Here is a 16111-nt window from a genome sequence, read left to right as displayed (position 1 = left end):
GGGAGCAAAGGGGTACAGGTGGAGAGTGGTAGAACATGCCCTTTATAATCCAGCACCCAGACACAGAGGTACAGCCAGGACTACACAGTGAGTTCCACACAGGGTAGCCAAAGAAACACAATGAGATCTTGTCTCAAAAAGTAAATAATAATAATAGTAGTAGTAGTAATAATAATAATAAAAAAACAAGGGTACAAGGGATAAAACTCAGGTCCTCATGCTGCAAAGTCAAGAAAGTTTATTGTCTGAGCTACTGTCTAGGCCCCAAAATTATTTAATGTAAATTATAAATCATCTAATTATAAAGTTGAAAACATATGTGGAATGATAGTGACATAAAAAGAAAGAGTATTTTTTTCCCATGAAGTAACAGAAAACGAAGTACTTACTTGAGAATAATCACCAAGAATTGCCTTGTACAAGCGCTGGACAGTGTATGCATGCATCTCCACACTATTGGTAATTAACTGAATCAAGTTGGGAACTGCATCATCCCGAACATAACTTCCTGCCTAAAAGGAAACAGGAACAATTATCCTAGAACACACAAGCAGTGTTGGCAGGTGTCGGTAAACAGTTGTGTAAACACAACTGTTGGCTTTGGAAAAGATCACCAAAAAAAAAAAAAAAAAAAAAAAAAAAAAAAGATTTTACCAGTCAGGTTCATAAACACCTCCAGCTTCAAAGTCTGACTAGAATATTTAAACCGTTTAATTCTACCAAAGTCTAACAAGAAAGTTCCAGTCAAAATCAAAATACAAAGTTTCAAATTACTAGGGATAACATTTTTTTCTACTTAGGTAAAACCCTAAAATAAAATGAATGAATGAATATATGAATGAATGAGTAGATGCAAACAAGCTGAATTAAATTTTTTTTTAAAAAGATGCATTCTCTGGGAACTTAATCACCACTTTTGTTTTGCACAGCTGTTAAAACCACAAGCAAAGTGAACACTCATCTGGGGAATGTGAGGAACAGTGCCTGTACACAGCACCAAAGGTCAAATCAACCTCGTTCTGTTCTTTTAGTTTGGTTTATTTTCAGTGTTGGGGCAAATGTAGGGTTCTCACAGAGCCTAGGCAAACATTACCACTAAACTACACCCTAGCATAGCATATGAACTTTTCAAAAATAAGCCTAAAGTATCACATTGTTATTTAAAAACTAGTATTTACTAATATGATCAATAATATAGTCCTAGGGATGGGATTTATTTTGTATTTAATTATTCCATGCACTGATGGACAGATTTTGGTGCGACACCTGGGACCGAAGAGTCTTATATATGATAGGTAAGAACTCTACCACCTTCTCTCCAGTTGCCCCCCTTTTTAATTTGTGTATTTATGTTGTAGCTTGAATGTATTTGGCCTCCATAAGCTTATAAGGGGTGGCACTATTAAGGTGGAGTGGGTATAACCTTGCTGGAGGAAATGTGTCACTATGGGGGCAGGCTTTGAGGTTTCCTATGCTCAGGATACTGCCTAGTGAGTCAGCCGACATCCTGTTGCTTCTGAGTCAAGATGTGGGACTCTCAGCTCCAGCATTATATCTGCCTACATGTTGCCATGCTCCCTGTCATGATGATAATGAATTGAACCTCTGAAACTGTAAGTGAGTCACCCCAATTAAATGTTTTCTTATACAACTTATAGAGTCGTACGGTCATGTTGTCTCTTCATGGCAATAAAAATCTAACTAAGACAATGTATAAATATTTTGTCTGTGTGTATGTCCACGTGTGCCTGGAGTTCATTCAGTCAAAAGAGGGCATTAGATCCCCTAGAACTGGGGAAACAAATGACTTTAAACCAGTGGGTGCTGGGAACCAAATCTGGGTACTCTACAATAGCAACAAATACTTAGCCACTGAGTCATCTCTCCAGCACCAACTCCACCTCCATCCTTTTGTTACTTGTGTGTTTGTGTCTAGGCATGTATGTATGTGCATAAATACTGAGCCAGAGGTTGGCATCAGGTATCTTCCTCAGCTACTCTCCGCCTGATTGATGTTAGACTGGGATCCAGGAGCTTCCAGTTCAGCCAGGCTAGCTAGACACCAAGCTCCAGGAATCACAGGAGTGCTCCATTACACCCAGCCTTTTCTTTACATGGGCTGGGAATCAAGCTCAGGTCCACAATTTGCCCGGCAAGTGTTTTACTAGATGAGCCATCTCTACTACTTTTATTTTGAGGCACAGTTTAACTACCAAGGCAAGCCTTGAACTTTCAACCTCCCAGTAGCTAGAATTACAGATTTTTAACAGCTGGTTTTTGTCTTTTCATTATTAACTTGATATTTTTAATATTCTCCCAAATGATAAAATCTGAGGCAGTATCTGCAGCCATGAAAAATCAAAGGCACTTAATCTATGGGGAAGCTAACTCTCGGGCAGTTAGAGTGTTGTAACTAGTCATGTGGGACACGGAATGGGGATCCCAGCTAACATCAGCTGCCCTGGTTACTCTCCACTGCAGAACACAGCAACACAGCTGGTTTACACAGGCCAGACCTAACCTGAGTATTTTGGAAGGGATGGGAAATCCTAAGAAACCAGAATGTTCACTCAACACTAAGAAAAAATGGTCAGAAATAAAGTGGGAATGTAAAAAGTTGGTAATCTGTAGCATGACTTATTTCCAAACTTCCCTTATCAAGTACTTTCAAAAGAGAGAAGGCATCACTACAATCTAAGAGTTAGAAATGTGGTATCCAACAAAAAACATACCTTTTCAAATCCACACTGAACCAAAAAGCCACACTCTTGACCATAAAAAAACAACTTAATGACTTTTCAAGAATAAAAATCATTTATATAACATGGACAGAGGGGAAACAGCATATGCAGGGCTCCGGGTTTCAGACCCTAGCATCAAAAACAGACAACATGATGGGGTCTTTAAAGAAAAATCAAAAGGCATGTGGCCTAAGTAGGATCTGTTCTTATGGTGATTTGAAAGAAAATGCCCCCCAAAGGGAGTGGAACTAATGGGCAGTGTGTCCTTGAAGAGAAGGTATGGTCTTGTTGGAGCAAGTGTGTCACTGTGGAGGCAGGCTTTGAGGTCTTATAACACTCAAGATACCACCCAGTGTCTCAGACCACTTCCTGTTGCTTGTAAAATGTAGGACTCTCAGCTACTTCTCCAGCACCAAGTCTATCTACATGCCACCATGATATTAAGCTAACCTTTGAAAATGTAAACGAGCCCCACAATTAAATGTTTCCTCCTAACTTGGTTTTGGTCAGTGTTTTATCAAAGGAAAACCAGAACAGTTATATAATTTCCAATCTCTTCCAGTTGAATACAACCTCCATGACAACAGGGGCTCCATCTGTCTCATTTCTGGGCACATTCAGTACATAGTCTAACTTAAAAGGCTACATACCGTTGTCAGGACTCGCATAATTGTATCTATATGCCACCGTTTGGAAGGTGCATACCTGAGAAAATAAGGTGAAAAGCATGAAATTAATAACCTGTACTATATCCAGTGACTTTCAAAAACTATTCTACAAACTTTTCTAAGTCTTCTAGTTAAATGATTCTATTTGGAGATGTTTCACCATTAAACCTAGCCAAAAAAAAATCATTTAATTCAATGAACAATCAAATATAATTAAACTTATATTTCCCAGTATTTTAGGAGCAGTTAAATTCAAAGGATGGGACTTTGTCTCAGTTTCTCAGAAGACCAATCATATATTCAGGAAAAAAGAAAGCAAAGAAAGAGGGCTGGAGAGAGCTCAGTGGTTAAAACGCTTGCTTTAGAAATCTAAGAACTAGAGTTAATGTTAGTACTCAGGCATCTGTACTGGCCTGCCCTTAAGTCCTGACAGGATAACATCCTTAGTTGCAGTGACTAAGAGCACCTTCTGTGCATGTTCGCTAAGTTCCCTTTTAAAAACTGAGCTTTACCTACCTCCCATCTCTTCTTCTCTCTCTCTTTCTGTCTCTCTGCCTGTCTCTCTTTCCCCATCTGCCATTCCTGTCTCCAGAGGCTAGTCTTCACTATCCCCTCTTCCCATTCACTTTCCCCCAGTAAAAAATCCCTCTACCTGAGCTCAGACTCATGATGTCTTTCTCTCATGTGCCACTTTTCTTTAAATTGCAAGTTAGATCTCCAGAACTCACATAAATGCAATATAGTGGGTGTGGCATCCTCAGGAGGCAGAGACAAGGAATATCTAGAGCAAGCTGGCTTGAGAGACTTGGACAAATCATAGAGCACTGGGTTTGACTGAGAGACAGTCCATCAATGAATAAGTTGGAAGAGCAACTGAGGATGATCCTGGACATCAATCTTAAACCTCCACGTGCACATGCCCATACATATGCAAACATGCATACTGCACACATTCCACAAGTGGGGAAAATGGGTTCCTTTAGACACAAGTAAGACCAAAACTGAGATCCAGTTCTTTTAAATTCAGAGTGAGATATTCAGGAATGAGAGAAAGAATATTTACACTACTACAACTGAAAAGTACTTTGTACTTCACATTTTACTCATAAATAACTTCAATTCAGATGCTCTTCTGCCTTTTCATAATAGATGTAAGGTGAAAGAATGGATATAGAAGCAAAGTTCACATAAACAGAATTTTGTTTGGTTTTAATATATTTCAATATTGGCTACAATCACTTCTAATTCAGAGCTTAAAATAAACACTACATGCTTTAAACATATCTACAACATATCTTGGTCCCATGTTTTAAAGGTGCTTTTAGGAAGTTTCAAACACCTTCTACCAATGAAAATAAAAATTAAATCTTACTTTTCTGCAGCAAGAAAGATTCCAGATGCACAATCTGCTTTAAATTCTGGTTCACATGAATCCAGAAAATAAAGTAATTCCTTCATCATGCCTCGGATATTATTCCCATTTACCAGGGCAAAACTCAATTCCATTGCACGTCTTGCAGAGGGAGAAAAAAAATATATATTATGTAACAGATATCCAAGTATGTTCACTGTACATCAAAAGCACTGGCAGATGAATATGCACACAATCTTGTGATACCATCTTTACAAGCCAGATAAGCATGAAAATACATTCATATGCTAGTTCTGACACTGTGTTAAATCTACACTTTTTTCCAGAAATCCTGGAGAAAACCTAGGTGTGGTAACACATGCCTATAAGCCTAGCTCTTAGGAGGTGGAGACAGGATTATCAGTGGTCGATGTCATTCTCAACTATAGAATTAAAAAAGAGTCTGTCTAGTCAGTAGTGGTAGCCCACAACTTCAGTCCCATTTAATCCTAGCACTTGGGAAGCAGCTCCATATAAATCTTATCATATTTGGTTAAAAATTTAAATATTGTTCATAGCAAAAACGATGGCACATGCTTGTAGTGTCAGCACTTAGAAGTTGGAGACAGAGTCAGGAGTTGAAGGTCAACCTCAGGTATTTGAGACCAGTCTCTGGGGAAAGAATACCAGAAATATGATGCCTTTCAAAACTAACAGTTAAAGCCGGGCAGTAGTGGCACACGCCTTTAATCCCAGCACTCGGGAGGCAGAGGCAGACGGATCTTTGTGAGTTCGAGACCAGTCTGGTCTACAAGAGCTAGATCCAGGACAGGCTCCAAAACCACAGAGAAACCCTGTCTCGAAAATCAAAAACAAAAAAAACTAACAGTTAAGTGCATGACTCCACATTAACTAATTACACAGCAATTCAATTCTCAAACATATAATCATTCCCATAAAATGTTAAAGTAGTTTTTATATATGAATTAAATCAGTCTTGTACAACCCTCTGAAGTGGGTGGCCCTCTACCTGCATTTTACAAAGGAGGCAACCAATGTACTGAAAGGGTAGGGAAAATGATGTAGTCTGTTAAGCATAGGGTTGTAATGAGAAACAAATCTGGCTGAGTCTCAGCTCTTAATGTTAGATCTTCTGTCAAACACAGGTTTTATTTTTAATCAAAACCCTAAGCCATAGGAAAACAAAAATAAATGTGAGAAAGTTGACTTCTATTTCCAGAATTGCCCCTTTCAAGGACTAAAGTTTAGGGTTCGGTCATCTGTTCCCTTGGTGACTGTATTTTAACAAGTCTATTAATCAGATATAGAAAGTACTTCCTCTCATTGGCTTACTGTGATAGACAACAAAAGGTGCTGTGAAACCCTCTGCAAGGCTCTACTAAGACCTGGTGTTACTAAGTCTAGGTCTTACCTGTAAACTATTCATGCAGTTAGCATTTGTCCTGTGTAAATAAATGTTTGTTTACTAAATAACTTTAGAGATCATTTTAAATCTCCATTGGTTTGGCTTTGAACACATACCAAAAGTTCATTAAAGCTAACTATAAAACCTTATCAGATGCCACTGAACAAAAAGATTTGTATTTATGTCTTTTGAGAGTGTCAACTGCCTAATGGTTGTTTCTGGATGTTTCTGGACATACTATTCTAAGAAACCCACTTGCCTACGGTTAAGTACTGTGAAAAAGTGCGCTGTCAGCAAACTGAGTTTCAGCACAGTGGTGAGACACTTAGCCGATGGATCACTCCTTATTTTCATCCTCCAGCACACGTGACACAGCACCTCTACTAAGCAAAGTTTGGCCCAATGTATTTGTACCAATTATTTTACCTAAAAACTAAAAGCACTATCAGTGCACATTTCAGTATTTCTCATGGGTCTCTTTAACTGACCTAGACTTCTCATGCCAATATTTTATTACGGGGGGGGGGGGGGGGGGGGGCTCATTTCTGAACACAAGAACTAAATACCTAAATGTCTGGCTCTCAAACTCAAAACTACTAAAATTAAACTGGTGGAGGACACAGACTTAAATCTGCTTCACTTAACAACACTGGAGAAAGAGTATCTTTCTTACCTTTTTATTGAGACATCCAGATCTTTTAGACAGTCCACAATTGTGCTTCTGTGCCTCTGTACAGCGTTATGATCTGTCTGTACAGTCTTCAACAAAGATGTCAGAGCAACATATCTGTAGAGAATAAAGTTTCACAATAACCAAGTTAAAATATAAATCTCAAGAAATTTTTCCTGCTGCCTAAATAAAAACAAAGATGTCTAACACATAAGGAAAACGCTCACGTCTTCAAATGTCAAGATAAACACAAAACTAGAGGCTAGGAAGCAACATCTCTAAATCTCTAAAGGAATAAGAGCAAAATCTACAGTAGTGACAATTGAAGAGGTTTTGAAATTAGCCTTGCTTTCACAATAACAACCATTTACTCTTTCAAAAGTAAATGACTCAGCTCTTTATAAATCTTCCAAAGAAAACAGTAAGTACATATGCTTTTTCACACTGCCTTACCCACAAAGTACAAGAAGAAGGAAATTATTTTAATTTTATCATTTGAATGGTTTCTGCTTTTTTTATACCAGTACCAAAATTGCTTCTATAATAATTTGAGTTTAAAGTTGGGCATGGCGTGCACACCTTTAATCTCAACACTTTGGAACAGAGGCAGGTGGATCTCTAAGTTCCAGGCCAGCTTGGTCTACAAATGGAGTTCCAGCACAGCCAGGGCCACACAGAGAAACTCTGTCTCAAGTCCCACCACCACCCTGCCCAAAAATTAACTTGAGTTTAAGATCCAAAGCCATGAAATTGAGTAGTTGCTACAAAGACCCCGTGATTCAGAAAGTCTTAAATGTTTAACATTTGGCCCTTTATAGGATGTTTGTACTTGACTTATAAGAAAAAATTAAACGGTAAAAGAAATCCTCAAATTCTTTACAAAATAGCAATTTTAAGATTTAAATTAAAATTTACCTCAAACTCTTTATCATATAATAAATACTACACGTACATACAGTCTTGAGCAAAGTCACTCTGTGAAATACTAATTTTTATAATGTAGAAGACATGGGAAATTTTTCAGCTGACTTACCTAATATTTTTGTCATTGTTCAATAAGAATCGACCGAGAATATTTATGGCTAGAACCTAAAGAGAAACAGCATAGGTTTTTTATGTTTTGTTTTTTAATCTAGAAAAGTTACAGATTTATATTGTTTTCTAACTCAAAAAATCAATTTCCAGCCTCTGAATAGAAGCTGCTTAAATATGGCAATTGGCTATCTATAGACTATTAGCAAAAGGAAAAAAGTAGCTAAAAACAAACTCTTAAAATCATATTCCATTTCAGGAGCCAGAAAGATGGCTCAACAGATAAAGATGTCTGCAACTTAGCCTGACGACCAGATTTCAAGTTACAGATCCCATATGTTGGAAGGAGAGGACCCGTTTCCTCAAGTTGTCCTCTGATGTTCCATGTGTGCACAATAGTGGACATGTAGAGATACACATGTTCCCACACAAAATAAATTCTTTTTAAAAATAACATTCCATTTCAGCAGTAATTACTGGAAGATATAATAAAATTTGCTATATTTACAGAATGCTGCCCAATTCTAAAATGATAATAAAGTCAATTGAGATCTTAAAACTAAAAGACATATATATACGTACTCCACTTTAGTAGTTTAACCCTAGACATTTTTCTGACAAATACAACTGTACAAACATATACACAAAGTCCAGCAACAAGTGATAGGAAACAGCCTAGAGATCCATCAGTAACAAATCTTCTGGATGTATTACTGGCATGTACAAGAGAGTCCTATGCAGGCATTTCAAGAAAGGCATCTGATATATTATAAAACACAAGTGAACCTTGACATTATGCTTAATAAAGTCACAAGCAAGGGATAAATACTATATGGTTGCATTCATATAAAAACATAATACTGTGAAGTATACTCTATCATTGTTCCTAGTTCGGCTCCTAAATCTCATTTAGCTTTTTTTTTTTTTCCAGAAGACTTGTTTTTAAAGTTTGTGTGTGTGACAAAGTGTGTGTGTATGCACGCGCGCACACAGGTACCCTCAGAGATCAAAAAAGAGCACTGATGAAGTTACAATGAACTGCCTTATGTGGGTGCTAGGAACTGAACTCTAGTCCAGTAAGTCATCTCCATCCTGACATTTAGATGCTATAAGGTAACTCTTGATGGACCCTGCATAGCCTCATGAAGGAACTAGTTTGTCAGAGGGAGCACTCAAATTGTTAGAGAATTGGAACTTTCAGCCCATTCCCAAGATCCTGGAAAGGAAAAGTGTTGAGGGTTATAATCATCACCAACAGCCAATGATTTAATCAATCATGCCTACATAATGAGGCCTCCATAAAATAGCCAAAAGAATAGGGTTCCTAGGAGCTTCTGGGTACCTAAACAAATAGAGTTTTCTAAAGGATGGTACATGTGGGGAGAATATTTCTTACCCCTCCCCATATGTTCTGCCTCCATGTTTCACCGATATACATACTCATCTCTATCCTTTGAATATCCTTTACCATAAACAAGTACAATTAAGTGTCCCCATTAATTCTGCAAGCCACTCTAGTACATTAAGCTCATGGAGAGGGATGTAGGAACATAAAAATTACAGCTAGCTGGTTAAAAATGCCAGTCATATAACTAGCATCTGATGTGGAAGATTGTCCCATAGAACTAAGCCTTCAACCTATGAGACCGGATGTTTCTCCAGGCACGAACTATTTAAACTGAGTTACATTAGAGAATATCAACTGCTGATCACTGAAAATATCATCTCATATCTAGTGTTGGAAGTAAGTACTGAGTGAGTAAGTGAGAGTACAAATTAGAAGGGAAGAAGATAGAACATTCTTCTTTTCCTTTGCTGAAGCGATGGGACCCAAGGCTTGTGCACTCTACAACTTAAGCTGCATATCCAATACATATTGTTGCTTTATTTTTTTTTTTCTGTATCTCTGCAAAGGTACTGAGGAGAGTCCAGAGGTACTGAGGAAAATTCACAGACAGAACAAAATGGTGGGTTTTTAAGAACTAGTTTTCCAAAATAAATCTTTAAAAAAAAAAAAAAAAAAAAGGTGGGAAGCGCAGAGGCTGGAAAAATGGTGCAGCTAAGAGTACTGGCTACTCTTCCAGAGGACTTGGGGTCAATTCCCGGAACCAAGTGGTAGCTCATAAGCATCTGCAAATCAGGTTCCAGGCATCTGATACCCTCTTCTGGTCTCCATGAGCACAAGATAAACAAGTGCTGCATCAACATATTTGCAGTAGGAACAACCATACACATATAAGAAAATCATTTAAAAGAACATTTTAATTTAAAAAAAAAGTTGGGGGCTGGAGAGATGGCTCAGAGGTTAAGAGCACTGACTGCTCTTCCAGAGGTCCTGAGTTCAATTCCCAGCAACCACATGGTGGCTCGCAACCATCTGTAATGAGATCTGGTGCCCTCTACTGGTCTGCACCATATATGTAGGGAAAATGCTGTATACATAATTAATAAATAACTCTTAAAAAAAAAGTTGGAAGTAAGGAACAGAAAAATTTGGGAAGACAAAAAAGCTCTGGACAAAGATGGCAATATTGGCTACTAAGTAATGTCAACGCACTAAATCCATTACTATATCCTTAAATGATCAAGTGGTAAATTTTGTTATATATTTTCTACCACAACTGGAAAAACACACACACACATACACAAAACTGGTCTTAATGTATGAATAAGAAAGTAGCTTCAAGATAATATTATCTAAGAGAGTAGAGAATACATATACTGCTGTTTTTGCCTTAAAGGAGAAAAAAAATTATCCAAGTTGATTTGGTATATTCTAAGATATCATAATAATATACTTTAGCTGGTAAATATGCTTCTTTAAAGGCTTTAGATTAGCAATTCTATTATTAACAATTGACTGGATTGGTGAACAAATTTATGGAGAACTCCATAGAACTCTCATCATTTAATGAGGGGAGAAAATGAAGAAAATAGAAAACTAACATTAGAATATCATCCTAGCAATTATTGTAATAAGAACATCTGATAGATACCAAAAATCATGGGCAAAAAGTCTGTAAGTATATTTGCACAGGCTCAAAGTATCTCCTCCCAAAAATTTTAATTAGAAAGGGTAAGATAGTAACTTTACAGTACTAAAGAAACCCAGCATATGGGACTGGAGAAAGGCCTCATCAGTTACTAGCTTCTTGCTCTTGCAGAGGACCTGGGTTAAATTCCTAACACCCACATGATGGCTCACAATCAGCTATAACTCCATTTCCAGGTGATCCAATGCCCTCTTCCAAACTCCATAAGAACCATGCACATGAGGCATATACATACATGCAGACTAAACTCATTCATGTTAAAAAAAATAAATAAACTTTTATAGATAGTATATAGGGGTGGAGGAGTCACACCCGGTTGGTATCACAGTGGAAAGAAAACTAGATATGTGTTACTTTGTATGCTCAACTGCAAAGTTTTAACTTTAACCTACAAAATCATGAAAAAATATCAGACAAACTAAATTGAGTTATATTCTATAAAATAACTGGTCAATACTTCTACAGTGTCAAAATCACAAAAGATAAAGAGAGACTAAGACACTAATGGACCAGAACACTAAAGTGACAATTAAAGGTAATATGGGCTCATGGAAAGGATCTTGTAACAGAAAACAAATATCACACGAAAACTTGGTGAAATCTGAATAAAGTCTATAGTTTACTTAATAATAGAGCATCAATGTTAATGTTGTAGTCTTGATAAGATTATAAATTTTCAAGGTATTATATTTGGAAAAGTTGAATAAAGGGCACAGCACATACAGAAATGCTAGGGCTTCAGGGACTAGAGACAGCTAAGTATTTGAGAGTACATGCTTGCTTGACTTCCAATGGATCCAAATTTGGTTCCCAGCTCCCTTAATAGCCTGCTCACAACCATCTGTAGCTCCAGCTCCAGAGAAGCCAACATCCTCTTCTGGTTCTGGCTTCCACAGGCACTGCTCTTACCACAAGCACATGCATAGGGGGGGAAAACTGGATGCAGTGGAGCACACCTCTAATCCTAGCAGTGGGAGGCTAAGGCAGAAGAATCAAATTGTAGTGAGGACAACCTACACTACAGGAGTTCCAGGCCAGCTCAGTCTATACTATATAGCCAGATGCTATATAGGCACAGCATCACAAAGGGTCTTCTTCTGGAAGTAGACTTAATTGGCTATATGTGAAAGGGGCTAACACTTCCCTCTCTGGATACCTTTGGGACTGCCTGAGTCTCTTGCTCTATAGGTTTATTCCTTAAATACATTTCCTCAAATATTGTATCTCTGATTTGCTTAAATAATGAGCTACAATTCAGGTTGTGGCTCTAATAAAAGCTTTCTTTGAAAGGTTTCCTTAACAATACAAATAGACACAACCCTACCTTAGTTTTGCAAGTGTTAGTATTTTCCTCAAGATAAAAGCATACAAACCCAGCATTATGCACTATGCATCAGTCCTTTCTAAAGTTCCAAATAGAATCTGTTTCCAAAGTACTGAAGCTCAATTCAATCACTCTAATTTAAATGTTTAGAAGGAAAGGAAGATTCAAAAAGACTTACTCGCAATCCACTCTCTGATTTAATGTCCATGATAGTTAGAACCGTTTCATAAAGAATAGCATTTCCTACATTTTTACTAGTCTCTGTATTAGTGGCAACCTGAAAAGACAGAGGGGTGCATAAGTGATAAAACAACACTTCCAAAAGGTATCTAGTGCAACAAGACATGCTGGGATTGCAGTCACTCACTAAGGAGGAACAGGAACTGTTCACACTAATAATCACAGTCTACTTACTCTTTGCAGGTTGAAAATGAAAATAGTATACTCCAAGATGGATCAACTCACCTGTGCTAATATATCATTCATAGCTTCACTTGAATCATCATCATTTCGTCCTAAAATTCTTAATAACCGCAAAATTCGTACCTAACATGTAAAATAAAAAATGTTAACAAATTATGTCTAACAAAAACAAATCTCATTCAGTATGAAATTCAAATAATTCAAATGAGGTTTTAGATCCCATCAAAAATAAGAAGAGTTTTAAACACGTTTTAAAGAACCCATGCACACTTCTACATTTAATTAAGTTATAAGATAATCCACCTTTCATGGCCCCATATCAGTTAGCTACTTAACTGATAATTAAGTACCTAAGTACAAGATAAATTTTACACTACATGGTCATTTTATTAATTAAATACAATACTTATTTGGTACTGGTTCACTTATTCATATAATTAATGAATTACCAAATTTGTACCCTATATAAACTTAAGATGATGGAAACATTTCTTCAAATCATTGCATATTAACCAAAATGTTTTTTCAACCTCACCTGCAAGAAGGGGTCACTGATACCAGAAACATCATGTTCTGGGGAATATCCGGACATGATGAGGTTCTTTAGAATACGAACTAATTGGGGCACAAGCTGCAGAAAAGAAAGATGCATCAAAACAACAACAACAACAACAAAAAGTGAGTATCTAAGACTATCTCTTCAATAAGCAGATTCTTTGTTTAGAAAAATGATACAAAGGTCTGAGTCCAAGAAATTTCTTCTGCTACAAATACAATATTGAAGATGGTTGAAAAGTATAACTCGGATACTTAGGTGGAAACCTAACAAGTAATATGTACTTTATCAGCAGAATAAAAACAAGCCAGATCTTTTTCCTCCAGAGTTCCATTTGTAAAGACACTAGAAATCACAGTGGGCCAAGAGCCTACGGGAACTGAATACAACAGGCCGATGGGGTATATATACTGCAGCTCTATTTTTATAGAACTTGAAACTCTTGGATAGCAACAAAAAAAAAAAAAAAAAGTTCCTTTTGATCCATTCTAACAAATTTCATATAAAGTATTAACTAATGACTTATTAAAATATAAAGTATACCACACTTCAAACAGAGGCGAAAAAAGACTTTCCCCTGAAGATAGGTTTAGTCAAGTATCCTTTCCCAAAATGCAACAGGAAATACCAAAGTGATCAGCATAAGCCAAAACGAAAAGATAAAGAAAGCACACCTAAGATACCAAGGCCCTTCTCTTTACTTATATGATGAAATTCTGTCACAACTTAATATCAGCACTCAATTGTGTTTTCTTATTTTACCAAAGAGACTATACATTCCTTATAATCAAGAATTCCTTTGTCCTGCTTTTACTAGGTCCATGTCAAAGAGACAATTATTACCCTCAATCTAAAGTTACAGGTGCTTTCAAATAAATGAGCCCTCATTTCCTTTTTGTTGATCAATTACTTCCTATTAAACTCCTATTCCAAAATATCTGCCACAAATAAACTTTCCCTGTGTCCAAATGAAAACCCCAATTAACTAACTAAATGAACAGCTCTTATTACCCAAAACTAAATAAAGAAGGATGCAAACACTGCATCTTTCTGGAGGAAATCTGAACAGGCCAACTCTACTGCAACTCATTATTTTTCCTCTTTCTGTTTATGCTGTTCCCTCTCTATTTCCCAAGCCTAGAAAGGTATTGAGGTTAAAAAGAAATGCCAAGCTACACTCAAGGCATGCACCCAAAACACTCAAAACATTAAGGCCACTTTAACTGCAAGAAAACATAATGTGAACTTAAGTTAGCCATAATCCTTCAGAATTTAGTGACTCATTAAATCATCAAAACAAAAATTGAATTTGGACAACTCCAAGAATAAGACAAGTCTAAGCTATGGAGATATGTAAGCTGTAAATAAAATCTCAGTAAATCTGGAGACTATGTTGTGAAGATAAGCAGCTCACCTTTCATACTCTCCACAGCCTTCATTTTGTGGACTACATATAACCCTAATCACTTTTTAAAATCTGGTTAAGCCGGGCGGTGGTGGCGCACGCCTTTAATCCCAGCACTTGGGAGGCAGAGGTAGGCGGATCTCTGTGAGTTCGAGACCAGCCTGGTCTACAAGAGCTAGTTCCAGGACAGGCTCCAAAGCCACAGAGAAACCCTGTCTCGAAAAACCAAAAAAAAAAAAAACAAAAACAAATAAAATCTGGTTAAGTTCTTGGAGAAGTCCTTTTTCCTTGGGCTACTAAATTCAGAAATTGTTTTATTTGCTGCCAAGGCCAGCACATTGCATAAGACTGCCCTGGGACAGAAAGCACATGTCTAAGAATTCAGCATACAAGTTCTTGGAACCCAGCTTTATTTTTCAGACAAAAATGCAAGTTACTAAAACTGATGACAGGACAAATAACATAAGGTGACAGAGGGAAAGCTGCAGCCATGAAAGTCAGTTGGTGCCAGGTAGTCCACCTCTAAATCCTTTCAATACCCCAAAGCTTCTCAGATTAAGTCCCAGTAAGAGGGAAATAAGAGTTCTAAGTCCGAACTAAAGCTCAGAAGTACATAGAGTTTTTAAGTATGAGTTACCCACAGATGGTTCGAAAGCATCTACTTCAAAAAGAAGCAGTGTTTTGTGTAAGGGCACCAGACAGAACCGGAATGGCCACGAGCAAAGCTGTCAAGCAGCTGCTCACAGTCTCTCCCATGAAAGTGAAGGTGAGATTCAGGAGGAGGATTACAACTCAGGGTACAACTGAAATCCAAGGCTGACTTTGGAGTCAGGAGTTTAAAAGACAAGACAGAAACTGGACCAGGAAGTTAGCCAAAAATGCTAGAACAAATAATTCACAGTATTAAGCAGAGCTTCAGCATTAGTATAGTTTAAAAGCCACACTTGTGGGCGGACACACAAAAGCTACTAAGGACCTAAAGCCAGCATGCACCATCTAAAAAGAGGGTTAATTCTTACCTTTTCATTCTAACATACAGCAGGATTCCAAACAGACAACAGGAACAAAACATACAAAGCAAGCATTAGGGACAGATACGGGTCTCATACTATTTTACATTAATTTAATCAAGACATGAACATCTAAGGGAGAGTGAGGCAAAGAAAAAAAAACTACCGTTAGATCTAAAATACAAAATGAGGTCTTTGTGGAGTGCTCAACAACCTTCTCTAAAGGAATCAACACATGTACTATACAAAGAACAACAACCTTCTCAGTAAGTAAAGGGAGAAATAAAACTGCCTACTTTAAAATGCTATAAAAAGTGGAGAAAGGGAGCCGGGCAGTGGTGCTTGCTTTAATTCCCCCACTTGGAAGGCAAAAACAGGTGAATCTGAGTTTGAGCCAGCCTGGTCTATATAGCAAGTTCCAGGATAGCTTAGGCTAAATACAGAAACCCTGT

General features: G+C 37.3%; 1 protein-coding gene and 1 non-coding gene across 3 annotated transcripts in view; both read right to left on the bottom strand.

Moving 5' to 3' along the window:
• Nucleotides 1–16111, bottom strand: part of Ap1g1 (adaptor related protein complex 1 subunit gamma 1) — an 87059-nt gene that overhangs the window by 16192 nt on the left and 54756 nt on the right. For both annotated transcript variants that reach the window (XM_057753269.1, XM_057753268.1), the window contains 8 exons: nt 13224–13319; nt 12731–12811; nt 12444–12542; nt 7890–7945; nt 6860–6973; nt 4782–4922; nt 3392–3446; nt 390–512 (listed from right to left, as the gene is read on the bottom strand). In XM_057753269.1, coding sequence (XP_057609252.1) covers nt 390–512; nt 3392–3446; nt 4782–4922; nt 6860–6973; nt 7890–7945; nt 12444–12542; nt 12731–12811; nt 13224–13319 — 765 coding nt within the window. The remainder of the gene's footprint in view (nt 1–389; nt 513–3391; nt 3447–4781; nt 4923–6859; nt 6974–7889; nt 7946–12443; nt 12543–12730; nt 12812–13223; nt 13320–16111) is intronic.
• LOC130864237 (small nucleolar RNA SNORD71) lies at nt 6468–6553 on the bottom strand. Its single transcript, XR_009055931.1, has one exon. It is a non-coding gene; the product is annotated as a small nucleolar RNA SNORD71 (small nucleolar RNA).

The sequence above is a fragment of the Chionomys nivalis genome, chromosome 21 (assembly GCF_950005125.1).
Source record: "Chionomys nivalis chromosome 21, mChiNiv1.1, whole genome shotgun sequence".
In the NCBI taxonomy this organism is placed as follows: Eukaryota; Metazoa; Chordata; class Mammalia; order Rodentia; family Cricetidae; genus Chionomys; species Chionomys nivalis.
This window is presented reverse-complemented; position numbering and strand designations above follow the sequence as displayed.